Source organism: Chamaea fasciata, unplaced genomic scaffold (genome assembly GCF_029207755.1).
Source record: "Chamaea fasciata isolate MVZ Bird 193981 ecotype frontalis unplaced genomic scaffold, bChaFas1.0.hap1 SCAF_1212, whole genome shotgun sequence".
NCBI classification, from domain to species: Eukaryota; Metazoa; Chordata; class Aves; order Passeriformes; family Sylviidae; genus Chamaea; species Chamaea fasciata.
In genome coordinates, this window is record NW_027095297.1 from 1 (window position 1) to 25,521 (window position 25,521).

At 63.8% G+C, this 25,521-nt stretch overlaps 3 protein-coding genes across 5 annotated transcripts; 1 reads left to right on the plus strand and 2 right to left on the minus strand.

The window, feature by feature from the left end:
- Positions 1 to 392: 392 nt before the first annotated feature.
- CCDC120 (coiled-coil domain containing 120) lies at positions 393 to 11,058 on the minus strand. The gene is given in 13 exon segments (XM_066175001.1): positions 393 to 458; positions 1,041 to 1,329; positions 2,154 to 2,630; positions 3,347 to 3,448; positions 5,325 to 5,425; positions 5,428 to 5,477; positions 6,157 to 6,198; positions 6,861 to 7,047; positions 7,944 to 8,029; positions 8,213 to 8,321; positions 9,319 to 9,425; positions 10,193 to 10,258; positions 10,828 to 11,058. Coding segments are annotated over 12 exon segments (1,665 nt in total). The 5' UTR covers positions 10,242 to 10,258; positions 10,828 to 11,058.
- A 288-nt stretch (positions 11,059 to 11,346) lies between these two features.
- Positions 11,347 to 19,965, plus strand: LOC136284641 (transcription factor E3-like). Its single transcript, XM_066174999.1, is given in 12 exon segments — positions 11,347 to 12,258; positions 13,183 to 13,237; positions 13,239 to 13,360; positions 13,625 to 13,829; positions 13,831 to 13,884; positions 14,152 to 14,340; positions 14,858 to 14,956; positions 15,549 to 15,648; positions 16,329 to 16,385; positions 16,965 to 17,040; positions 17,732 to 17,879; positions 19,079 to 19,965. Coding segments are annotated over 12 exon segments (1,545 nt in total). The 5' UTR covers positions 11,347 to 12,130; the 3' UTR covers positions 19,391 to 19,965.
- Positions 19,966 to 20,037: 72 nt separating this feature from the next.
- Positions 20,038 to 25,216, minus strand: RBM3 (RNA binding motif protein 3). Of its 3 annotated transcripts, none has more exons than XM_066174997.1 (7): positions 25,006 to 25,216; positions 23,577 to 23,683; positions 22,883 to 22,988; positions 22,205 to 22,286; positions 21,905 to 21,969; positions 20,176 to 20,200; positions 20,038 to 20,089 (listed from the first exon to the last, which is right to left on the minus strand). In XM_066174997.1, the coding sequence occupies exons 1-5, from the start codon at positions 25,106 to 25,108 to the stop codon at positions 21,906 to 21,908; spliced, it is 462 nt and encodes a 153-aa protein (XP_066031094.1). In that variant the 5' UTR covers positions 25,109 to 25,216; the 3' UTR covers positions 20,038 to 20,089; positions 20,176 to 20,200; position 21,905. The 3 variants fall into 3 exon arrangements, with proteins under 3 accessions (XP_066031094.1, XP_066031095.1, XP_066031093.1); XM_066174998.1 differs by having other exon boundaries at positions 20,044 to 20,095; XM_066174996.1 differs by lacking the exon at positions 20,038 to 20,089 and having other exon boundaries at positions 20,105 to 20,200; positions 25,006 to 25,214.
- Between the last annotated feature and the right edge of the window lie 305 nt (positions 25,217 to 25,521).

Sequence of the window (25,521 nt, forward strand, 5' to 3'; positions counted from 1 at the left end):
CCCGGCAACGCCAGCGTGCGCGGCCAATAGGGATGCGCGCTCGTCTCCATGGCAACAACGCCGCCGCCGCCCTGCGGATGAGCGTGAGGGGAGTGAGGGCCGGCGAGGCCCGGGCGGGAGAGAAAAGCGAGCGGAGCCCCGCGGCACCGCGCTCCGCCCGCTCTGCCCCACACACAGCGCGTCCCTCCCGCCCTCCGGCACCGCTCCGGCACCGCTCCGAGCCCGCTCCGAGCCGCACCGGGCGGTTCCCGCTGCTGAACCCCGGCCCGGCCGCGCTCCCGGCCCCGCTCACCTCAGCCGCTCTCCCGCGCTCGCCGCTCTGGCGCCCGCCGCGCGCGGCGCTGCTGGATCCGCCCCCACGCCGCCCCCGCAGCCAATGGGAGCGCGGCGTCTCAAGGCCGGCCAATAGCGGCGAGCCCCGCCCGCCTCCCCCGGCTGCTGATTGGCCGCGCCCTCCGCTGGGGAGATGTGGGGCCAGGGGCGTGGCTTAACATAGGGTGTGGTCCTTCTTGCTCCGCCCAAATGGGCGCGGTCAATGGCAAATGGGCGTGGCTTCCTCCCTCTCCTATGAGTGGGCTCTATAGGGGGACCCCCCCCCCCATAAAGGTGCCCTGAGTACCCATGGACCCCCCCCAAATTATACAGGACACGCCCTTAATTTGTTAAGATCCCATAGACCCCCCCCAAATTATACAGGACACGCCCCTTAATTATTTAAGATTCCATAGACCCCCCCAAATTATACAGGACACGCCCCTAAATTATTTAAGATCCCTTGGATACCCTAAAATCATTTTGGGGCGCTAAGGACCCCACCGTGAATTGTTTAGGCTGCCCCCAAACTATATAGGCACCCCACAGACCCCCCTCCCCAAATTCTACGAGACCCCCAAGGGCTGTAGAGGAACCATATGAAGCCCCCCCCATCCCCCCCCCCCCCATTTTATATAATTCCCCCCAAAATTCTTTATATTTTTGGGCTCCCAGGAACCCCCAAACCGCCGCGTTTCCCCCCCCCCAAATAAAGAGGCGGAGCCGGCGGTGGCAGCAGGTCCCTGTATTGAACCCCCCCCCGTGCGACCCCCCCAAACCCCCCCAGCCCCGAGGAGGGGGCGAGCGATGGGCCCCCCATCCCCCCCAAAGGCGGCGGCTCGCCAGGAGCGGCCGAGGGGGGGCCAGGATTTTGGGGACCCCCCCCCACCCCCCAATGAATTTGGGGACCCCCCCATGGCCAAGGTCGGGGTTGGGGGGGGGGTCACACGAGGGTCCCGGGGGGTTGCGGGTCCAGGGGGGGTGGGGGGGGTGGCCCCGGGGGTGTCCCCGGAGCTTCTGGGGGGAGGGGGGGGGGGGGAAGAGAAAAGTGCCCAAAAAAGGGGAAAAAGAGAAAACGAAGGAAAGAGAGAGAAAAAAAAATCAACAGAAAAAGGAGAGAACAAAAAAAGAGAAAAAGGCGTTAGGCCCCCCCAGAATGACCCCCCCACTTCTGCACCCGCCCCCCCCAAATTCTGTCACCCCCCCCCAGGACCCCCAACCCGGCCCCCGGAATGGAGAAAAGAGGGAAAAACAGAGGAGGGGGCAGCAGAGACCCCCGGGAAGGGCGGGGGGAGCCCCAAAAGTGGGGTTTGGGGGGGGGGGACCCCAATGGGAGCCCCCAATTTGGGGCTCCCTGAAGCACGGGGGGGGGGGGGTCCCAAATTGGGTGGGGGGCATTGGGGTGTGCATGGATGGGTGGGGGTCCCCAAAATGGGGGGAGGGGGGGTGGGACGGGACATTCAGACATGGGGGGTCCCCAACACCCGGGGGGGGGGCTCCCCAAATTGGGGGGGGAAGGAGGATTCAGACCCAGGGGTCCCCAAAACAGGGTGGGGGGCTGGGAGGGGGGGGGGGCACATTCAGACCTGGAGGGTCCCCAACACCTGGGGAGGGGTCCCCAAAATAGGGGGGGGGGGGAACATTCATACATGGGGGTCCCCAAAACAAGGGGGGGGACATTCAGACACGGGACTCCCAATGCCCCCAACACCCACAATGGGGGGTCCCCAACACCCACGGGGTGGGGGTGGGGGGGCGGGGGGGTCCCCAACCCTCTCCCCCCCCCCCCAATTCACACCAGGGGGGCTCGGTAGCCCCACCTCAGCGCCCCCCCCCCGTACCTGGGCGCCAGAGCCCCGGCGTAGCTCAGCGAGTGCGGCAGCCCGGCGGGGTGGGGAGGGGCGTGTGGGGCGGGGTGGGGGGCACCTGGGGGGTCCCGGCGGCGCTGGGGGGGCACCCAGGCGTTCCCGGGGTTGGGGGGGACCCCCCCGATCCGAGGCGCGGGGGGGGTCCCGGTGTGGCGCAGGTACCAGTCCCGAAGCCCCTCCAACGCCAACCACTTCTGGCTGCGCCGCTGCTCCAACGAGGGAGGGGCGCACGGGACCCCCGAGCCCCCGGGACCCCCCCCCCGGACCCGGGAAGATTCCGGGGGGGTCTCCGGGAGCGCCCCCCCGCCCCAATCGATCAAAGCCTCGGAGCTGTTGCTGCGGCGGGTACGGGGGGCGCCGGCGGGGGGTGGGTTTTGGGGTGGGGGTCCACCCAGTTGGGAGTCTTGGCTGCCGGACCAGGGGCGGGGGGGTAACCCGGGGGCTTCGGGGCTAAAAAAAAAAAACAAAAGAACGGGGGGGAGGAAAAAAAAAAAAAGGGGGAGGGGGGGGGTCACTTTTGGGGGGGTTTAAATCCCCCCCCCCTAAAAAATCCCCGCCTCAACAAATCCTCTTGAAATAAAAACCCCAAAACTCCTTTTGTCCCCCTCGCCCCAACAGAAAAAATCTTTTCTCTCTAAAAAGAGCCACTTTTCCCCCCTGCCAAGAAAAACACCTTTTTTCCTCCAACGAAGTTTTCCTCCTAAAAAAGAAGTTTTACCCCTCCCAAAAAAATTCCTTGTCCGCCTGAAAAAGTCTTCCCCCCTCCCCAAAAAATCATTTTTCCTCCCCAAAAACCCCTTCTCCCCAAAAACAGCCCCTTCCACCCCCAAAAAATCATTTTTCCTCCCCAAAAACCCCTTTCTCCTCCAAGCAACCTTTTTTCCCTTTACAAAGAAACCATTTCTCCCCCCCCAAAAAATTCTTTTTCCCTTTACAAAAACCCTTTTCCCCCCCTAAAATAAATCCCTTTACCCCCCAAGAAAAATATTTCCCCCTTCAAAAAAAAAAACCCCACTTTCCCCTCTCAAAAATCCCCTCCCCCAAAACACCTGTTTTATCCCCCCCCAAAAAAACCCTTTTTCCCCCCCAAAAAATCCCTTTCCCCCCCCCTCAAAAAAACCCCCCAATTTTTCCCCCAAATCCCCCTTTTTCGCCCCAAATCTCACCGCGGCAGCGCGGCGCCGCGGGCGCTCCGGGCCAGCACGGGCGTGGCCGGGACGCTGCGACCCTCGAGGCTGGAGGCGCTGCGGGGCAGGGTCCGCGCCGGGCTGCCAAGGGTTAAACGGGGTTCAGAGGGGTTTCAATGGGGGAAATGGGGTTTTAATGGGGAAATGGGGTTTTAATGGGGTTTTATAAAGGGTTAACAGGGTTTTTAATAGGGGAAATGGGGTTTTTAATGGGGAAATGGGGTTTTTAATGGGGGAAATTGGGTTTTAATGGGGTTTTATAAAGGGTTAATGGGGTTTTATAAAGGGTTAATGGGGTTTTTAATGGGGGAAATGGGGTTTTAATGGGGTTTTATAAAGGGTTAATGGAATTTTTAATGGGGGAAATGGGTTTTTAATAGGGGAAATGGGGTTTTTAACGGGGTTTTGTAAAGGGTTAATGGGGTTTTTAATGGGGGAAATGGGTTTTTAATGGGGAAATGGGGTTTCAATGGGGGAAATGGGGTTTTTAATAGGGAAATGGGGTTTTTATTAGGGGAAATGGGGTTTTTTTTAATAGGGAAATAGGATTTTTATTAGGGGAAATGGGTTTTTAATGGAGAAATGGGGTTTTAATGGGGTTTTATAGAGGGTTAATGGGGTTTTTAATGGGGAAATGGGGTTTTTAATGGGGGAAATGGGGTTTTAATGGGGTTTTATAGAGGGTTAATGGGGTTTTTAATGGGGGAAATGGGTTTTTAATGGAGGAAATGGGTTTTCAATGGGGGAAATGGGGTTTTAATGGGGAAATGGGGTTTTAATGGGAGAAATGGGGTTTTAATGGGGTTTTATAAAGGGTTAATGGGGTTTTTAATGGGAAAATGGGGTTTTAATGGGGTTTTATAAAGGGTTAATGGAATTTTTAATGGAGGAAATGGGTTTTTAATGGAGAAATGGGGTTTTAATGGGGTTTTATAGAGGGTTAATGGGGTTTTTAATGGGGGAAATGGGGTTTAAAATGGAGGAAATGGGTTTTCAATGGGGGAAATGGGGTTTTTAATGGGGTTTTATAAAGGGTTAATGGGGGAAATGGGGTTTTAATAGGGGAAATGAGGTTTTAATGGGGTTTTATAAAGGGTTAATGGGGCTTTTAATGGGGGAAATGGGGTTTTTAACAGGAGAAATTGAGTTTTTAATGGGGGAAACGGGGTTTTTAATAGGGGAAACGGGGTTTTCAATGGGGGAAATGGGTTTTCAATGGCGGAAATGGGGTTTTAATGGGGGAAATGGGGTTTTTAATAGGGGAAATGGGTTTTTTATAGCAGAAATGGGGGTTTTAATTGGGTTTTTAAAGGGTTAACGGGGTTTTTATGGGGGAAGTAAAGGGGTTTTGGGGGGATAAAGGGTTTGAAGGGGAAGGATCTTTTTTCGGGGGGAAATAAAGGTTTTTTTAAGGGGAAAAGCTTTTTTTTTAATGGCATAAAGGGGTTTGGGGGGGGGATAAACGGATTTTTGTGGGGAATAAAGGGGGGTTTTTGGCAAAAAGGGGTTTTTGGGGTGGCGGAGAAGTTTTTCTAGGGGGAATAAAGGTATTTTGGGGGGGGGTATAAAGGTATTTTTTGGAGGGAATAAAGATATTTTTTGGAGGAAATAAAGGTATTTTTGGGGGGGAATAAAAGTATTTTTTGGGGGGGAATAAAGGTATTTTTGGAGACGATAAAGGGTTTTTTTTGGGAGGAATAAAACTATATTTTGGGGGGAATAAAGATATTTTTGGGGGGGAATAAAAGTTTTTTTGGGGGGAATAAAAGGTATTTTTTGGGGGGAATAAAAGGTATTTTTGGAGAGGATAAAGGCGTTCGGGGGGAAAAAGGGATTTTGGGGGAAATAAAGATTTTTTTGGGGGGGAAAAAGGGATTTTTTGGGGTGAGGACAAAGGGATTTTCAGGGGGATAAGGGGATTTTTGGGGAGGGTGAAGGTGTGTTCGGGGTGACGCACCTGGCGGGGCTGGCGAGGGAGCTGCGGCGCCCGGGGGGCACCTCGGGGGTCCAGGGGGGGAGGGGCCGGCGCTCGGGGCTGCTGGAGCCGGCCCGGGGGGGGGGAGGGGCGGCCGGGCCCACCCGGGGGGGGCTTGGGGGGGGGGCAGGGCACCTGTGGGAGACACGGGGGGGGGAGGGAGGTGAAACTTCTGGGGGGGTTCCAGACACACAGGTGACCCCCAAAGGGGACCCAGGTGTGCAGGTGGACCCCCCCCAGGTGTGCAGGTGAACCCCTCCAGGTGTGCAGGTGAACCCCCCAGGTGTGCAGGTGAACCCCCCCCCAGGTGTGCAGGTGACCCCCCCAGGTGAGCAGGTGACCCCCCCCCAGGTGTGTAGGTGAACCCCCCAGGTGTGCAGGTGACCCCCCCAGGTGTGCAGGTGACCCCCCCAGGTGTGTAGGTGAACCCCCCAGGTGTGCAGGTGAACCCCCCAGGTGTGCAGGTGAACCCCCCGAGGTGTGCAGGTGAACCCCCCCCCAGGTGTGTAGGTAACCCCCCCCCAGGTGTGTAGGTGAACCCCCCCCAGGTGTGTAGGTAACCCCCCCCAGGTGTGTAGGTAACCCCCCCAGGTGTGCAGGTGACCCCCCCAGGTGGACCCAGGTGTCCAGGTAAGCTCTCCTGGGGGTCCCAGGTATCCAAGCAATCCCTTTAAAGGGATCCAGGTGCCTGGGCAACCTCCCCAGGCTCACCCAGGTACCAAGGTAACCCCCCCAGGTGCCCAGGTAGCCCCCCCCCGGTGCCCAGGTAGCCCCCCCCCGGTGCCCAGGTAGCCCCCCCCGGTGCGCCCCTCACCGTTCTCCAGCGCCGGGAGCTCGCACAGGGACCCGTTCTCATCTGGGGGGGGGACGGGGGGGGGGGGGGGGGGGTCAGAGCTGCCGGGACCCCCAAACCTGCCCCTCCCCCAGCCCCCAAAGAGCCCCCAGGGCCCCCAAAGTGTCCCCAAAGTGTCCCCAAAGTGTCCCCAAAGTGTCCCCAAAGTGTCCCCAAAGCCTCCCTGACCCCCCCAGTGTCCCCAACACCCCTGAAACCCCAAAGCCCCCCAATGCCCCAAAAGCCCCCCATAGACCCCATGTCCCCCAAATCCCTCCAGTGTCCCCAATCCCCTCAATGTCCCCAATCCCCTCAATGTCCCCAATATCTCCAGTGCCCCCAAATCCCCCCGGTGTCCCCAAAGTCCCCACAGTGACCCCAAAGTCCCCCCGTGTCCCAAATCCCCCCAGTGTCCCCAATCCCCCCATGTCCCCAAATCCCCCCGTGTCCCCAAATCCCCCCGTGTCCCCAATCCCCCCGTGTCCCCAAAGTCTCCCGGTGTCCCCAATCCCCCCGTGTCCCCAATCCCCCCGTGTCCCCAAATCCCCCCCGTGTCCCCAAATCCCCCCCGTGACCCCAAATCCCCCCGTGTCCCCAAATCCCCCCAATGTCCCCAATCCCCCCGTGTCCCCAATCCCCCCGTGTCCCCAGATCCCCCCGTGTCCCCAGTCCCCCGGTGCCCTCACCGTGGCCGGGCGCCCCGAGCTGTGCCCGCAGCTGCCGCAGCCTCTGCGCCGCCTCGGCCTGGAGCCGCTGCCGCCGGCGCCGCTGCTCGGGCGCCAAGCCCGGCACGGCGGCCAGGCGGCGCGCGGCCTCCAGCACCTGCGCCTGCACCTGCACCTGCGCCTGGGCCTCGCGCCGCGCCCGGCACACCTGGACAGGTAAACACAGAGAATGGGAATGGGGAATGGGAATGGGGAATGGGGAACGGGGAATGGCTGAGCGGCCTCCAGGGCTGAGCTTGCACCTCCCGCCGTGCCTGGGGTGGAGAAATGAGGAGAAAATTGGGGAAAATGGGGAAAAATGGGGAAAATGGGAAGGAGCCAGGAGCATTCCAGCAGCTGCAGCTGTACCAGGGGGAAATGGGGGAGATTGGGGGAAAATGGGAAAGGTGGGAAAACTGGGAAGAACCGTGGGAAACGGGAAAAACGGGAAATGAGGAACGGGGCGAAGGGAACGACAGAAATGGGAAAAACGGGGAAAAGGAGGAGCTGGGGACGGGGGATGAGGAAAGAGAGAAACGGGGACACCGTGGGGACCAGGGGACACCGTGGGGACACCATGAGGACACCATGAGGACACCATGGGGACCAGGGGACACCATGGGGACACCGCAGGGACACCCAAGGGACTCCGTGAGGACCAGGGGACACCATGGGGACACCATGGGGACACCATGAGGACACCGTGGGGACCAGGGGACACCACGGGGACACCACGGGGACACCATGGGGACACCACACGGACACCGTGGGGCCCAGGGGACACCATGGGGACACCACAGGGACACCGTGGGGACCAGGGGACACCATGAGGACACTACGGGGACACCGTGGGGACCAGGGGACACCACGGGGACACCGCAGGGACACCCAAGGGACTCCGTGAGGACCAGGGGACACCATGGGGACACCATGAGGACACCGTGGGGACCAGGGGACACCATGGGGACACCACGGGGACACCGTGGGGACCAGGGGACACCATGGGGACACCACGGGGACACCGTGGGGCCCAGGGGACACCCAGGGGACACCCAAGGGACGTACCAGAGCGTGTGGGGACCTGCAGGACGGGGGGGGTCCCCACGTGACACACGGGGGGACGGGAGCCACCGGCGGGGTACGGGGGGCCACTGCGGGGACACACAGGGGACACTGCGGGGTCAGGGGACACCCCAGGGGACCCCCAGGGTCTGGGGCCACCCCCAGGTGGGATTTGGGACCCCCATCCCTCCTCCCCCCCAAAAAAAGCACATTTTGCCCTCCCCAATCCCCCCCAAATGTCCCCAGATGTCCCCAAAAGTCCCCAGACCCACCTCGGGGGGGGGTCCCCGGGGGGGCCCGGCCGAGCGGCGCCGGGGGGGGGGGCTGGGGTCTCTCTCCGGGCTCCAGGGGGTACTCGGGGGGCAACTGCCCCGTCAGCTCCTGCGGGGGGACACGGGACACACAGGGGTCACTCGGGGGGGGGCTGGGGGTCCCAGGGGTCAGAGGTCATTCAGGGGGTCCCAGGGGTCACTTGGGGGGCCTGGGGGTCCCAGGGGTCACTCGGGGGGGGCCTGGGAGTCCCAGGGGTCAGAGGTCATTCAGGGGGTCCCAGGGGTCAGAGGACATTCTGGACTCCGGGGTGAGGGTCAGGGTTTGGGGGGGGTCACTATGGGGGTCCTGGGGGTCACTTGGGTTCATGGGGTCACTCCGGGGTCACTCTGGGGATCCAGGGTGGGTGGGGGTCCGAGGATGGTTTAGGGAGGGGTCACACGGGGGTCAGGGTTTGGGGGTCACTCCAGAGGTCCCTAGGGTCACTCGGGGGTCCCAGGGTGGACAGGAGTTCCGGGGGTCAGGGGTTTGGGGTCACTCTGGGGGTCACTCAAGGGTCATTCTGGGGGTCACTCAGGGGTCCCTGATGGGTCGTTCAGCAGTCACTGGGGGTCACTGAGGGTCCCAGGGGTCACTGAGGGGTCACTGAGGGGTCACTGAGGGTCCCAGGGGTCACTGAGGGGTCACTGAGGGGTCACTGGGGGTCATTCAGGGGTCCCTGGGGGTCCCAGGAGTCACTCAGGGGTCCCAGAGGGGTCCTAGGGGTCACTGGGGGTCACTGAGGGGTCCCTGGGGGTCCCAGGGGTCACTGGGGGTCACTCAGGGGTCCCAGAGGTCCCTGAGGGGTCACTGAGGGGTCACTGGGGGTCATTCAGGGGTCCCTGAGGGTCCTAGAGGTCACTGAGGGGTCACTGAGGGGTCCCTGGGGGTCCCTGGGGGTCACTGGGGGTCACTGAGGGGTTCCTGGGGGTCACTGAGGGGTCCCTGGGGGTCCCAGGGGTCACTGGGGGTCACTGAGGGGTCCCTGGGGGTCCCAGGGGTCACTGGGGGTCCCTGGGGGTCACTGAGGGGTCCCTGGGGGTCCCAGGGGTCACTGGGGGTCACTCACGGCCTCCTGCAGGCAGAGGCGCCGCAGCTCCCGCAGGCGCAGCCCCAGCGCCTGGCGCAGCCCCCGCTGCCGCTCCCGCAGCTCCTGCAGCCGCCCCGCGGAGCCACCTGCGACACGGGGACAGTCAGGGGACACGGGGGACACGGGGGACAGCGAGGGGACACGGGGACAGTCAGGGGACACCAGGGACAGTCAGGGGACACAGGGACAGCGAGGGGACACGGGGACACAGGGGACAGTGAGGGGACACAGGGGACAGTCAGGGGACACAGGGGACAGTGAGGGGACACAGGGACAGTCAGGGGACACGGGGGACACGGGGGACAGTGAGGGGACACGGGGACACAGGGGACAGTGAGGGGACACAGGGGACAGTCAGGGGACACAGGGGACAGTGAGGGGACACAGGGGACACTGGGGACAGTCAGGGAACAGCGAGGGGACAGGGAACAGGGACGGCGAAGGGACAGAGGACAGGGAGGGTCGGGGACAGGGAAGTGACAAGGAACAAGGATGGGACAGGGACAGGGGACAGGGACTGGGGACACCAGGGGTTGGGGACAGGGGCTGGGGACACCAGGTGCCACCAGGGCTCCAAAACTGGGGCAGAGCTTGGGGGGGCTCCAGGGCCACCACAGGGTCAGGGGTGACACCGGGGGGGGTCCCCAAGGCGACAGGGCCGGGGACAGGGGCTGGGGACACCAGAGAGGCCACCAGGGGCCGGGGACAGGGATTGGGGACAGCGGGTGCCACCAGGGGTTGGGGACACGGGGGTGGGGGGTGGGGTGTCCGGGGGTGGCTCCGGGGACACCGCGGGGGGGGCGGGAGGTGACACCGGGGATGTCCCCAAGGCCCGGGGAGGGGCCAGCCCTACCTGCGGGGCTGTAGGTGCCGGGGGCGAGGATGTGGCCCCTCACCTCCATGGCGGGCCCATGGGGGGGCTGCGGGCGGGGGGGTGACAAGAGGGGTCAGGGGTCACCCCTGGGGTCAGGGGTCACCTCTGGGGTGTCCCCACCCCGTCCCCTCCCCCCGCTCCTCCTCCCGCTTCCGGCCTGCCCCGCCCCTCCCCCCGCGCCCGGAGCGGACCCTGACCCCCCCCCCTCCCCCAAAACCCCCCGGGGGGGGGGGGGGGGTCCCCAAAATGCACCTGGGGGGGGTCACGGGGTCACCCCGACCCCAAAAGGGACCCGGGGGTCACCCCCAGCCCCCCAAACACACCCAGGGGTGTCCCCCCACCCAAAACACACCCAGGGGTGTCCCCCCCACCCAAAAAGGAACCCGGGGGGGGGCCGGGGGGGTCCCCGCGCCCCCCAAAACCCCCTCAGGGGGGTCCGGGGCTCACCCCCACCCCCCCCGAGCGCACCCAGGGGTGCCCCCAGCCCCCCAAAACCCACCCAAAGGCGGCCCCTCCCCCCGCTGGCCCAGCCCCCCCCCCGTGTCCCCATTTTTGGGGGGGGGTCTCCCTCCAAACCCCCCCAGCTCCCCTCCCTCCCCCCCCCCGCCCTTTACCTGTTCCGGGGTGGGGGAGGGCTCGCGGCCGGGGCGGGGGCTCGGGGCCGGGTGGGGGAGGGGAGGGGAGGGGCAGGGGAGGGGGGGGGGCTCAGCCCCGCGCCCCCCCCGGGGGTCTCGGCTGGATTTTGGGGGGGGGTCGGAGGCGGCCGGGGCCTGGCGGGGAGCGCGGCCGGGAGTCGGGGTCCCCCCTGCGCGTCCCCCCCCTCCCCCCGCCCCGTGACGTCACTTCCCGCCATCGCCCCTCCCCCTCCCCCTCCCCCCTCCCCCCCCCCCGCGCTGTTCCTGCCGAGGCCCCGCGGCCCCGACGGGACCCCCCGAGACCCCCCCGGAGATTTTTATTTGGGGGGGATCAAACCCCTCCCCTCCCCCCTCCCCAAAGCGACCCCCTCCTCTTTACCCCTCCCCCCACCCACCCCCCCCCCGCGCGGCTTTGGGGAGGTTCGGGCCGCCCCTCCCCCCCCCCGGAACTCACTGAGGGACCCCCCCGGGCCCTATAGAGACCCCCGGGCCCCTATAGAGACCCCCAGACCCTATAGACCCCCCCGGCCCTATAGAGACCCCCCGGCCCTATAGAGACCCCCCCGGGCCCTATAGAGACCCCCCGGCCCTATAGAGACCCCCGGACCCTATAGAGACCCCCCAGACCCTATAGAGACCCCCCCGGCCCTATAGAGACCCCCGGGCCTATAGAGACCCCCGGGCCCTATAGAGACCCCCCGGCCCTATAGAGACCCCCCCGGCCCTATAGAGACCCCCGGGCCCTATAGAGACCCCCCGGCCCTATAGAGACCACCCCGGCCCTATAGAGACCCCCGGGCCCTATAGAGACCCCCCGGCCCTATAGAGACCCCCCGGGCCCTATAGAGACCCCCCGGCCCTATAGAGACCCCCCAGACCCTATAGAGACCCCCCGGGCCCTATAGAGACCCCCGGGCCTATAGAGACCCCCGGGCCCTATAGAGACCCCCCGGGCCCTATAGAGACCCCCCGGCCCTATAGAGACCCCCCAGACCCTATAGAGACCCCCCGGGCCCTATAGAGACCCCCCGGCCCTATAGAGACCCCCGGGCCCTATAGAGACCCCCCCGGCCCTATAGAGACCCCCGGGCCCTATAGACACCCCCTCGGCCCTATAGAGACCCCCCCGGCCCTATAGAGACCCCCCGGCCCTATAGAGACCCCCGGGCCCTATAGAGACCCCCAGATCCTATAGAGACCCCCCGGCCCTATCGCGCCCCCCCAGCCCCTCCCCCAGGCCCCCCCCGAGTGTCGCGGTGGGGGGGGGCAGGGCAGGGGGGCGATGTCCCGAGGGGCGGCCCAGGGGGTCCCCGCCCCCCCCGGGCCCCCCCCGGCGCCCCCCCAGGGCCCCCCCACGGTGCTGGTGCTGCTGGAGGGGCCGAGCCCCCCCGAGAGCCTCCGGCTGCTCAGGTCAGGGGGGGGTCCCGGGGGTGGGGGGAGGAGGGGGGCGGGGCTTGGGGGGACCCCCGGGTGGGGGAGGGGCACGAGGGGGAGGGGCCCGGGGGGGTGGGGAGGGGGACAGAGGGGATTTGGGGGGGGTCTCGAGGGGGTTTGCGGGGGTCCTAAGGGGGTCTTGGGTGGGCGCCGTGGGGTTTTTGGGGGGGGGTCCCCGGTGGGTCCCGAGGGGGTTGGGGGTTTTTTTTGGGGGGGGGGGGGTCTCAGGGGTTTTTCGGGGGTCCCAGGAGGTTTGGGGGGAGGGTCGCAGGGAGTTTGGGTGGGTCACGAGGGGTTTTTGGGGGGGGGGGGTCCCAAGGGTGGCTCTGAAGGGTCCAGGAGGCTCTGGGTGAATTTGGGGGGTCTGGGGGGGGTCCCAGGGTGGATTTGGGGCTCTCGGGGTGTGTTTGGGGCTCTCGGGGGGGTGTCGGGGTGTATTTGGGGGTCTCGGGGTGTATTTGGGGGTCTCGGGGTGTGTTTGGGGGTCTCGGGGGGGGTCTCGGGGTGTGTTTGGGGGTCTCGGGGTGTGTTTGGGGGTCTCGGGGTGTGTTTGGGGGTCTCGGGGGGGTCTCAGGGTGTGTTTGGGGGTCTCAGGTTGGATTTGGGGGTCTCGGGGTGTGTTTGGGGCTCTCGGGGTGTGTTTGGGGGTCTCGGGGGGGGTCTCGGGGTGTGTTTGGGGGTCTCGGGGGGGGTCTCGGGGTGTGTTTGGGGCTCTCGGGGTGTGTTTGGGGGTCTCGGGGGGGTCTCGGGGTGTGTTTGGGGCTCTCAGGTTGGATTTGGGGGTCTCGGGGTGTGTTTGGGGGTCTCGGGGGGGTCTCGGGGTGTGTTTGGGGGTCTCGGGGGGGGTCTCGGGGTGTGTTTGGGGCTCTCGGGGGTCCCTGACCCCCCCGCGCCCCCCAGCCTGAGCTCGGTGCTGCCCGAGTCCGGCATCGTGGCCGACATCGAGTGGGACCCGCCCGGGGGGGGGCACCCCTGGGGACACCCCCAGTGAGCCCCACCCCGGGGACCCCCCCGGGACCCCCACGGAGCCCCCCGGGCCCTTCTACTGCCTCAAGAGCCAGCCCCTGCCCCCCCCCAGGTACCGGGACCCCCAAATCCCCCCAAACCCCCCCCAAAAACACCCCAAACCCCCCCCAAATCCCCCCAAACCTCCCTGAGACCCCCCAAAACTCCCCCAAATCCCCCCAAACCTCCCTGAGACCCCCCAAAACTCCCCCAAATCCCCCCAAACCTCCCTGAGACCCCCCAAAACTCCCCCAAATCCCCCCAAACCTCCCGCAGACCCCCCAAACCTCCCCAAATCCCCCCCAAACCCCCCCAAATCCCTCCCAGGCCCCCTTAGGACCCCCTCCCCCATTAACCCCCTCCTCTCCGCAGCTCTGGGGCCCCCCCCCGGCGCCGCCCCCCCCTCGTCCCGGGTGCTGCTGCGGCAGCAGCTGATGCGGGCGCAGGCGCAGGAGCAGGAGCAGAGGGAGAGGAGGGGAGGGGGCGGCCCCGGGACCCCCCCGGGACCCCCCACCCCCGGCCCCTCCCCCGCCATCGCCGTGGGGGGTCCCCCCGGGCCCCCGGGCCCCCCCACATGTGCCCCCCGAGGTGCTCAAGGTGAGGGGGAACTGGGGGGGGCGGGGGAGGTTTGGGATGTTGGGGCTGGGGGGCTTTGGGGGGGTTTTGTGTGGGGGAGGGGGATTCTGGGAATTTGGGGGGGAGGGGGAGGGCGGAGAAGGAGAGGAGGGAAATTTCGGGGGTGGAAATGGGGGTTTTGACAGCGGGAGGATTCGGGGAGGGGGGCTCCCGTATTTTGGGGAGGGGTCTCAGTGCATTCCCGGGGGTCCCCTCACCCCTTTGCCCCGCCCCCCCCCCCTCCCCCAGGTGCAGACCCACCTGGAGAACCCCACCCGGTACCACCTGCGGGCGGCGCAGCGGCAGCAGCTGCGGCAGTACCTGAGCCACGCCCGCGGCCGGGGGGGCGGGGCCAGCCCCCCCAACCACGCCCCCCTGGCCGCGCCCCCCGAGGCCCCGCCCAGTCCCCCCCCGGCCCTGCTGCAGCACGAGAAGGAGGTGAGGGGGGGGAGGTGAGGGGGATAACGGGGGGCGCGATGACGTCGTGGAACGCGAGGGTGACGTCATAGGTGGAGGGTGACATCATAGAGTGGGTCCGTGATGTCATAAGGAGGGGTTTGATGTCATAAAAGGGGGGGGCGGGGTTGTGATAAGAGGAGGTGATGATGTCATAGAACGCGATGGCGACGTCGCAGGCGGAGGTGAGGGTGTGGTAAAGGAAGCGATGATGTCATAGAGAAGATTTATGATGTCGTAAGAAGGCTTCTGACGTCATAAAGGGGGAGATGTGATGAGGTGATGACATCACACACGGGGGTGGTGATGTCACAGGGGGGGGTGAGTATGTCACAAACGGTGATGATGTCATAAAGGGGAATCTGTGACGTCACAAGGAAAGTCGGGATGTGGTAAGGGGAGTGAGGGTGTGATAAGAGAAGGCGATGCCGTCACATGAGGGGGTTTTGATGATGTCACACCGGGGGGGCGCGGCCTGACGTTGCCATTTCCCCTGCAGATCGATGACGTCATCGATGAGATCATCAGCCTGGAGTCGAGCTATGAGGACGTGCTGAGCTTCGGCCCCGCCGAGGGGCCCCTCCCCCTGCCCAGCACGGTGCGCTGCCCCTTTAACGGATGGGGCGGGGCCTCGGCAAACCCCGCCCACCAAACGGGCTGCAGGGGTGGCTTCCCCATATAAGGCAGGGGGCGCGGCTTATTGCCACCTAGGGTGTGAGGCCCCTCCCCTTGCCCTACACGGTGCGCTGGCCCTTTAAGAGAAGGGGTGGGGCCTCAGCAAACCCCGCCCATCCGGCTGAGGCAATGTGGGGGTGTGGTTTGCCCATATTAGGGCATGGGGCGCGGTTGCTGTATAAGGGTGTGGGTGTGGCTTTCCCATACAAGAGCACGAGGGGGCGTGGCCTGCTTTGATTGATGGAGAGTGGGGAGTGCTGAGGGGGCGTGGGCACACCCGGGGTGGGCGTGGCTTATCTGTAATGGGCGTGGCGTTGCACAAACACCTCCTGAGGTGTTTTGCCCTGGGCTGGGCGTGGCCCTGGGTGTGGTCATAGCGGGCGTGGCTTGCATATAAAGGGGCGTGGCCCTGCCCAAACACCCCCGAGGCGTTTGTGGCTGGGTGGGCGTGACCAGATCAGATGTGGGTGTGTCCGGAGTGGGCGTGGCCGCTCTGACCCCGCCCATTCCGGCAGCTCCCGGCCCCCGGGCCCCTCCTGGAGGTTTTCAGCCCCCCCCAGGGCGGGAGCAGCTCCTGCCCCGCCGAGCTGCCCCGGGTCAAGGCCGAGCTCTCAGGTCCGGGGGCTCTTTGGGGGGTCTTTGGGGGGGGTCGGGGGTTCTTCGGGGGGTCTGGGGGTCTTTGGGGGGGTCTTTGGGGGGTCTTTGGGGGGGGTCTGGGGGTCTTTGGGGGGGGTCTGGGGGTCTTTGGGGGGGGTCTGGGGCTCTTTGGGGGGGTCTGGGGGTCTTTGGGGGGGGTCTGGGGGTCTTTGGGGGGCTCTGGGGCTCTTTGGGGAGGTCTGGGGGTCTTTGGGGGGGTCTGGGGGTCTTTGGGGGGGGTCTGGGGCTCTTTGGGGGGGTCTGGGGGTCTTTGGGGGGGTCTGGGGGTCTTTGGGGGGGTCTGGGGCTCTTTGGGGAGGTCTGGGGCTCTTTGGGGGGGGTCTGGGGGTCTTTGGGGGGGTCTTTGTGGTCTCCCCGGGGGTGGGGAGGGGTCGCTGTGGGGAGTTCTGGGGGGGCTAAAATGGGTCGGGGGGTCCCCATGGTGGGGAGGGGTCCCTGGGGTGTCCCTAAGGGGGGGGAGGGGATCCCTGGGAGGTTCCCATTTTGGGGAGGGGTCTCTGGTTTGGGGGCGGGCTCGCTCTGGTGGTCCCTCTGGGATCCCCAGGGGGGGCTCCGGGGCTGATTTTGGGGGGGGGGGGGAGGGGGTCCATATTTTGGGGAGGGGTCTCTGACCGTGTTCCCTTCCCCCCCGCCCCCAGAAACGGAGGCCAAGGCGCTGCTGAAGGAGCGGCAGAAGAAAGACAACCACAACCTCAGTGAGCCGGGGGGGTCCTAGGAGGAACTTGGGGGCTTCTGGGGGGGCGTTTGGGGGGGGTCTCAGCAGGTTCTGGGGGTCCCCGGGGGCTGGGGGAGGGGTCCTGGGGGGGTTCAGGGGATCCTGAAGGTCCCACGTAGGTTTTGGGGGTCCTGGGCGTGTTCCTGGGGGTCCCTGGGAGATCCTGGAGGGTCCTGGGGAGGTCTTGGGGGGGTCCCCAGGGGTTGGGGGAGGGGTCCTGGGCGTTTTTGAGGGGTCCTGGGGGTGTCCCGGGGTGTTTGGGGGGTCCCGGGTGTGTTTTGGGGGGTCCTGGGGGTGTTTTGGGGGTTCCCTGGGGGTGTTTTGGGGGTCCCTGGGGGTGTTTTGGGGGGTCCCGGGGGTGTTTTGGGGGGTCCCAAATGTGTTTTGGGGGTCCCGGAGGTGTTTTGGGGGATCCTGGGGGTGTTTTGGGGGTCCCTGGGGGTGTTTTGGGGGTCTCGGGGTGTTTTGGGGGTCTCCGGGGTGTTTTGGGGGATCCTGGGGGTGTTTTGGGGGTCTCCGGGGGTCTCAGGCGTCCCCCCCCATCTCCCCTCCCCCGCAGTCGAGCGGCGCCGGCGCTTCAACATCAACGACCGGATCAAGGAATTGGGGACCCTGATCCCCAAAAACAGCGACCCGTGAGCGGGGGAGGGGCCCCGGGAGGGTCCTGGGAGGGAAATTCCCCCCGTGGCAGGTCCTGGAAGGGAAATTCAGCAGTCAGGGACCCCCATGGCAAATCCTGGAGGAGAAATTCCCCCCATGGCAGGTCCTGGAAGGGAAATTCAGCAGTCAGGGACTCCTATGGCAGGTCCTGGAGGAGAAATTCCCCCCATGGCAGGTCCTGGAAGGGAAATTCAGCAGTCAGGGACTCCCATGGCAGGTCCTGGAGGAGAAATTCCCCCCGTGGCAGGTCCTGGAAGGGAAATTCAGCGGTCAGGGACCCCCATGGCAAATCCTGGAGGAGAAATTCCCCCCGTGGCAGGTCTTGGAAGGGAAATTCAGCAGTCAGGGACCCCCATGGCAAATCCTGGAGGAGAAATTCCCCCCGTGGCAGGTCTTGGAAGGGAAATTTGGCACTCAGGGACTCCCATGGCAGGTCCTGGAAGGGAAATTCAGCAGTCAGGGACTCCCATGGCAGGTCCTGGAGGAGGAATTCCCCTCATGGCAGGTCCTGGAAGGGAAATTTGGCACTCAGGGACTCCCATGGCAGGTCCTGGAAGGGAAATTCCCCCCGTGGCAGGTCCTGGAAGGGGCGCTGGGAGGGTGTGGGGCAGGGAGGGGACCCGCTGGGAGGGGGCCGAGCCCCCGGGTGACGCCAGGTCCTGGCAGGGAGATGCGCTGGAACAAGGGCACCATCCTGAAGGCGTCGGTGGATTACATCCGCAAGCTGCAGAAGGAGACGCAGCGCTGGCGGGAGCTGGAGCTGCAGCAGCAGCGCCTGGAGCAGGCGAACCGCAGCCTGCAGCTGAGAGTGCAGGTGTGGGATTGGGATTGGGAATTTGGGAATGGGAATTTGGGAATGTGGGAATGGGAATGTGGGAATGGGAATGGGGGAATGGGAATGGCCAACCGCAGCCTGCAGCTGAGAGTGCAGGTGTGGGATTGGGATTGGGAATTTGGGAATGGGAATGTGGGAATGTGGGAATGGGAATGTGGGATTGGGGGAATGGCCAACCGCAGCCTGCAGCTGAGAGTGCAGGTCTGGGATTGGGATTGGGAATTTGGGATTGGGAATGTGGGAATGTGGGAATGGGAATTTGGGAATGTGGGATGTGGGAATGGGAATGTGGGATTGGGAATGGGGGAATGGGAATGGCCAACCGCAGCCTGCAGCTGAGAGTGCAGGTCTGGGATTGGGATTGGGAATTTGGGAATGGGAATTTGGGAATGTGGGAATGGGAATGTGGGATTGGGGGAATGGCCAACCGCAGCCTGCAGCTGAGAGTGCAGGTCTGGGATTGGGATTGGGAATTTGGGATTGGGAATGTGGGAATGTGGGAATGGGAATGTGGGAATGGGAATATGGGATTGGGAATGGGGGAATGGGAATGGCCAACCGCAGCCTGCAGCTGAGAGTGCAGGTGTGGGATTGGGATTGGGAATTTGGGAATGGGGATTGGGAATGTGGGATATGGGGGAATGGGAATGGCCAACCGCAGCCTGCAGCTGAGAGTGCAGGTGTGGGAATGTGGGAATGGGGAATCGGGAATGCGGGATCGGGAATGTAGGAGTGGGGCCGGGAATGCGGGATCGGAGTTTGGAATGTGGGATTGGGGCTGGGAATGGGCGGGACCGGGGCCGGGAATGCGGAACTGGGGCTGGGAACGGCGGGATCGGGGTGGGAACGGCGGGATCGGGGTGGGAATGGGCGGGATCGGGGTGGGAATGGGCGGGATCGGGGTGGGAATGCCGGGATCGGGGCGGGATCGGGGATCTGTGGGGCTGCGGAGGAGCTGGGACACTCCCTGGGGGCAGCCCGGGGTTTCCAGGAACGTTTTGGGTTCGGGATGGGATTTTGGGATAGTCCGGCGAGGAGAAGGCTTTCCATGGGGTCGGGGGGAGCAGAAGCACCCAGGGCACGCCGGGGCTGGGACATTTCGGGATTTTGGGGGCTGGTTCGGGGCGGGGGAGGTGTGTGTGTGTGTTTTTTTTGGCTCAGCCAGCCCCCCTCCCCAGGAACTGGAGCTCCAGGCCCAGCTCCACGGGCTCCCCCTGAACCCGCCGCCCCTGGCCGAGGGGGGCGGCGAGGAGCCCTCGGGGGGGGCGCCCCCCTTCCCGCCCACGCCGCACCAGGAGCTGCTGGAGCTGCCGCCGGGGCTGGCGCTGCCGCTGGCCCTGGGGGGGCCCGAGGGGACCTTCGAGGACATCCTGATGGACGATGCGGGGGGGTTGTCCCCGCTCGGCCCCCCCGGAGCCCTCCTGGCCTCCCCGGGCCCCTCGCGGGCCTCCAGCCCCCGCAGCAGCCTCAGCATGGAGGACGAGCCCTGACGGGGGTGGGGGGCGCGTTTTGGGACCCCCCCCCGCATCCCCTCCCCCCATCGTTTCGGGCCCCCTGAGGTTGTTCTGGGTGGGCCCCACCCGGTGCCGCTTTAAGGCTCTTTTGAATGGAGGCCCCGCCCCTTTAGGGCGTGTTGCCGTTTTAAGGCGCCGCCTGGGGGACCCTCCTCTCTTAAAGGGGCTGGGCCGGGCGTGGCTCATTGGAAGGGAGGGGCGTGTCCCCCTCGATGTGCGGCCCCTTTAAGGCGCTGGCGTCAGGCCCCACTTGGGCGTGGCCCTTTGAGAAAGCCCCGCCCCTCCGCGAGGCCACGCCCATTCTTGGCTCGCCTAACCCGGGGGCTCCTGGGGGCTGGGCCCTCGTGCGAAGCCCCGCCCCTTTTCGCTGTCACTCACATTCACCCCACCCACTACTAACACCCCATGGACCACGCCCCCCTTTTTAGAGCCCCCGCCCACCGGCCCTACTTAAAGGGCCCCACCCCCATTTACACCCACCCCCCCCCCCCGCCGCCCCCTCCCCCATTTTGTACTGGACCCTCACGTGGGAAATAAAGGTTTGGTATGGACGGCGGCCTCGTGACCTTTGACCTGTCCCCCCCCCCCCTCCCCAAATAAACCAAGCCGGGCCCCCCCCGGGGGTCTCCGCCCTTTATTGTCACACGGGGTCGGTACAAATCCGGGGTGTCCCCTCCCCCTCCCCCCCCTTTCCCCTCCCCCCATCCATCCCAACCCCCCCTCGGCGTCCATCCGCGGCCCCGGGGGGGGGAGGGGCCCCCCCAAAATCCAGCACGAGGCTCCGAGCTGAGGACGAGAAGGAGATCAGTGGGGGAGGGGCGCTCGGGAGACCCCTCCCCCCCATCAAAAAAAAAAAAGGGGGTTGGGCGATTTAGGGACCCTCCCCCCCCCCAAACCCCTCCCCTAAAATGGGGGAACCCAAAAATATCCCCCCCCCAATAAATTTGGGAGAGTCCTGGAACCCCCCAAGTGGGGGTTTGGGTCAGGACCCCCCCCCCCCCAGAATAACTGGAGGGATCAAAGGTCACCCCAAAACCCCCAAAGGGAACCCCCAAACCAACGGGGATCACCCAAGTGACAACTCGGGGGCTTCAGGACCCCCAGACCTTTTAAACTGGGGGGAGGGGCAAAACCTCCCCAAAACTGACTCGGGGGGGGGGAGGGGGCTCTAAAAAATCCCCCCAAAACCAATTCAGGAGGGACGGGGAATTCCTGGCAGCCCCAGGAACGGCGAGTGGGGGCACCCGGGGGGAGGGCACAGGGATTTTGGGGGACCCCCAGGCGGGTTCCCGGTCACTTTTGGGGTGACCCTGGTTAGTTTTGGGGTGTCTTAGTTGGGTTTGGGGTGTCCCCAGTCCTTTTTGGGGTGGCCCCAACCAATTACAAGAGATCCCAGTCGCTTTTGGGGTGCCCCCGGTCACCTTTGGGGTGCCCTGATGACTTTTGGACTTTCCCTGACCAGTTTTGGGATGTCCTTCGTCTCTTTTAAGGTGTCCCCTGTCACTTTCAGGGTGTCCCCATCCCTTTCGGGGTGCCCCCGGTCCCTTTTTGGGGTGTCCCATTCAGTTTTGGGGTGTCCCCGGTTCCTTTCTGGGGTGTCTAATTCAGTTTTGGGGGGTCCCATTCAGTTTTGGGGTGTCCCATTCAGTTTTGGGATGCCCCGGTCCCTTTTTGGGGTGTCCCCGCCAGTTTTGGGGTGTCCCATTCAGTTTTGGGGTATCCCATTCAGTTTTGGGGTGTCCCCGGTCCCTTTTTGGGGTGTCCCATTCAGTTTCGGGGTGTCCCATTCACTTTTGGGGTGTCCCCGGTCCCTTTTTGGGGTGTCCCCGCCAGTTTTGGGGTGTCCCCATGCCCTTTTTGGGGTGTCCCCGGTCCTTTTTTGGGGTGTCCCCGGTCCCTTTCTGGGGTGTCTAATTCAGTTTTGGGGTGTCCCCATCCCTTTTTGGGGTGTCCCCGGTCCCTTTCTGGGGTGTCTAATTCAGTTTTGGGGTGTCCCCATCCCTTTTTGGGGTGTCCCCGGTCCCTGTCCAGGGTGTCCCATTCAGTTTTGGGGTGTCCCATTCACTTTTGGGGTGCCCCCGTCCCTTTCTGGGGTGTCCCATTCACTTTTGGGGTGTCCCCGCCAGTTTTGGGGTGTCCCCGGTCCCTTTTTGGGGTGTCCCATTCAGTTTTGGGTTGCCCCGGTCTCTTTTCGGGATGTCCCATTCAGTTTCGGGGTGTCCCCGGTCCCTTTTCGGGGTGTCCCATTCAGTTTTGGGGTGTCCGATTCAGTTTTGGGGTGTCCCCGTGCCCTTTTCGGGGTGTCCCCGCCAGTTTTGGGGTGTCCCCGGTCCCTTTTCGGGGTGTCCCCGTCCCTTTTTGGGGTGTCCCCGTCCCTTTTTGGGGTGTCCCATTCAGTTTTGGGGTGTCCCCGATCCCTTTTTGGGGTGTCCCATTCAGTTTCGGGGTGTCCCCGGTCCCGGGGCGCCACCCCGCGTCCCCTGCCCCTACCTCAGTTGTCGTAATTGTCACGATACGAGGCCGAGGGGAAGCGCTCGCCGTACCCGCCCTGGTTCCTGTGGGGAGGGGGCTCAGTGACCCCAAACCCCGGCGGGACCCCCGAAAGACCCCCAGGACCCCCCCCCGAACCTTCGGGACCCCCCAGGACCCCCAAATCCCTCCCCAAAACCCCCAGACCCCTCCCCAGGACCCCCAAACCCCTCCCCAAGCCCCCCAGACCCCTCCCCAGCCCCCCCAAACCCCTCCCCAAGCCCCCCAGACCCCTCCCCAGCCCCCCCCCGAACTCCTCACCGGCCGCCGTAGTCCCGGGACCCCCCGTAGCCCCCCGAGTTGCGCCCGTCGTAGCGGCCGCCGTAGCCACGGTCACCCCCTCCTGCAGGGAACCCGGGTTTGGGGGGTTGGAAAAGGAGAAAAAAAAACCCCAAAAATTCCGTAAAATCCCCCAAAAACTCGATTAAAAACTTGTGAAACTCCATAAAGCTCCTTAGACCCCTCCCCAAAAGCCCAGAGCCCCTAAGAGCTCCTTAAACCCCCACCCCAAATCTCGGAAGACCCCGAACCACGGAACCATCCCCCCCCCTGAAAACTCCTGGAGCCCCTCCCCAAAAACCTCCAAAACAATCCCAAACCCCCTCCCCAAATCCCCCAAAACCCCCAAAACTCTCACCACAAACTCCTGAAACCCCCCAAAAAACCCCAAACTCCCCCAAAAAACCCCAAAATTGCCTCCCCCAAACCCCAAAACCACCCAAATAACCCCAAACCCCCTCCCCAAACCCCAAAAACCTCCGAAACAATCCCCAAACCCCCTCCCCAAATCCCCCAAACCCCCCAAACCGTCACCCTAAACTCCTGAAACCCCCCAAAAAACCCCCAAACCGCCTCCCCCAAACGCCCCCGAGACCCCAAAACCCCCCCAAAAACCCCCAAACCCCCTCCCCAACTCCCCCCCAGCCTTCAGGGTCTCACCTCTGCCGTAGCCCCGGGCCCGGCCCCGGCCGCCCCCGAAGCCCCCCCGAGCCCCCCGGGGGGATTTCCCGGCGTGATCGACGCGGATCTGCCGCCCGTCCAGGCACTGGGGACAGTTGGGGACAGTTGGGGACAGTTGGGGACAGTTGGGGACAGTTGGGGGGGGCACCTGGGAGCCCCCCGGACCCCTCCGAGCGCCCCAAATCCCTCTGGGTCCCAAATTCTTCCCTCGCATCCATCATGGGGATCCCCAAATGTCCTCCCAGGGACCCCAACCTCCCCTCAGAGACCCCCAAATCCCCCCCAGGGACCCCAAATGTCCCCCCAGGGCCCCTCAGAGACCCCCAAATCCCCCCCAAGTGTCCCCAAATGTCCCCCCAGGGACCCCAAATGATCCCCCAGGGACCCCAAATGTCCCCCCAGGACCCCCAAGTGTCCCCAAATGTCCCCCCAGGGACCCCAAACGTCCCTTTAGAGACCCCTGAGAACCCCTAATGTCCCCCCAGGACCCCCAAGTGTCCCCAAATGTCCCCCCAGGGACCCCAAATGTCCCCCCAGGGACTCCAAATGATCCTCCAGGGACCCCAAACAGCCCCTTAGAGACCCCTGAGAACCCCAAATGTCCCCCCAGGACCCCCAAATGTCCCCAAGTGTCCCCCCAGGGACCCCAAACGTCCCCCCCCGCGCCCCCCACCTCTCCGTTCATGGCCTGCATGGCGTCGCTGGCGTGCTCGGGGTTGGTGAAGGTGACGAAGCCGAAGCCTCGGGACCGCTGGGTCTCCCTGTCCTTCACCACCACCACTGAGGGGCAACACGGGCGGGGGGGTCAGGAGCCCCAAAAATAACCCCGGGGGGGGTCAGAAAACCCAAAAATTAACTCGGGGGGGGTTGGGGACCCCAAAAAAACCCCACTGAGGGTGGACAGGGACCCCCCGAAATGGGGTTTCAAGCAGAGAAAGGGGCTCCAATCCTAAATTATTCCCAAAATTCGCCGGGATTTTGGGGAAATCGGGGGAGTTTTGGGGGGTTCCAAGAGGATTCATGCGGGGAATGATCGCGGAGAAGAGTTTTGGGGGGGCCAGGGGGGGTTTTTGGGGGTCCCAGGACAGATTTTGGATGCCCAGGGAGGATTTCTGGGTGTTTTTTAGTGGATTTTTGGGCTGGTTTTAGGTGGGTTCTGGGGCTGATTTTGGGGCAGGTTTTGGTGGGGTTTGGACGGACTTTTGGGCAATTTTTGGATGTTTTTGGGGGGATTTCGGGTTATTTTTGGGCAGGTTTTGGGTGTGTTTTTGGGCTGGTTTGGGGTGTTTTGAATGGATTTTTGGGCTGCTTTGGATGGATTTCGGGGCAGGTTTTGGGTGTGTTTTCGGGCTGCTTTGGGGTGGATTTTTGGGTGGATTTTGGGGCAGGTTTTGGGTGGATTTCAGCGGATTTTTGGGCAGTTTTTTGGCTGTTTTTGAGGCAGGTTTTGGATACTTTTGGGGCAGTTTTTGGGTGGATTTTTTGGCAGTTTTTTGGATGTTTTGGGGCAGTTTTTGGGGCACTTTTTGGCTGGTTTTGGGCAGTTTTTGGGTGGATTTTTTTGCAATCTTTTGGATGTTTTTGGGCAGATTTTGGGGCAGTTTTAGGTTGTTTTGGGAGCAGTTTTGGGGCACTTTTTGGCTGGTTTTGGGCAGTTTTTGGGTGGATTTTTTGGCAGTCTTTTGGATGTTTTTGGGCAGATTTTGGGGCAGTTTTAGGTTGTTTTGGGAGCAGTTTTGGGGCAGTTTTTGGCTGGTTTTGGGCAGTTTTTGGGTGGATTTTTTTGCAATCTTTTGGATGTTTTTGGGCAGATTTTGGGGCAGTTTTAGGTTGTTTTGGGAGCAGTTTTGGGGCAGTTTTTGGCTGGTTTTGGGCAGTTTTTGGGTGGATTTTTTTGCAATCTTTTGGATGTTTTTGGGCAGGTTTTGGGGCAGTTTTAGGTTGTTTTGGGAGCAGTTTTGGGGCAGTTTTTGGCTGGTTTTGGGGCAGTTTTTGGGTGGATTTTTTTGCAGTCTATTGTATGCTTTTGGGCAGATTTTGGGGCAGTTTTAGGTTGTTTTGGGGCAGTTTTGGGCAGTTTTTGGGGCAGTTTTGTGTCTCACCCTCGGAGATGGGCCCGAAGGAGCTGAAGTGCTGCTCCAGGCCTTGCTCGTCCGTGTCATAGTTGAGGCCCCCCACGAACAACTTCCCCTCCTCGGCCGCCATGCGTGGGGGGGCGGGGGCGGCCGTGACGTCATAAGGCGGGGCCCGGCCCCTGCGGTGACGTTATAACCTGGCGACAGAGCTCCGGTGACGTCACAATCCCCGGCCAGCAAGGAATTCCCACTCTTGACCTCACCCCCCCTCACCCTGACGACGCCAAAGCCCCCAAAAACACCCTCCCCTCCCTCTATGACGTCACTACCGCCCGCAGTGGCGTCACACATCCCCAGGGACCCCCCAATTTTTAAGAAACCCCCGTGACGCCATCACCCCTCGCCAGCTGCACGCGTCCCCTCCTGCTGACGTCACCCCCCAGCCCCACGTGGTTCCCTCCCCTCCCCCCACCACGGCCCCGGCCACGTGGGCGCCCCCGGAAGTGCCGCTCCCGCCTCCCCCGCGCGCGCATGCGCCAAACC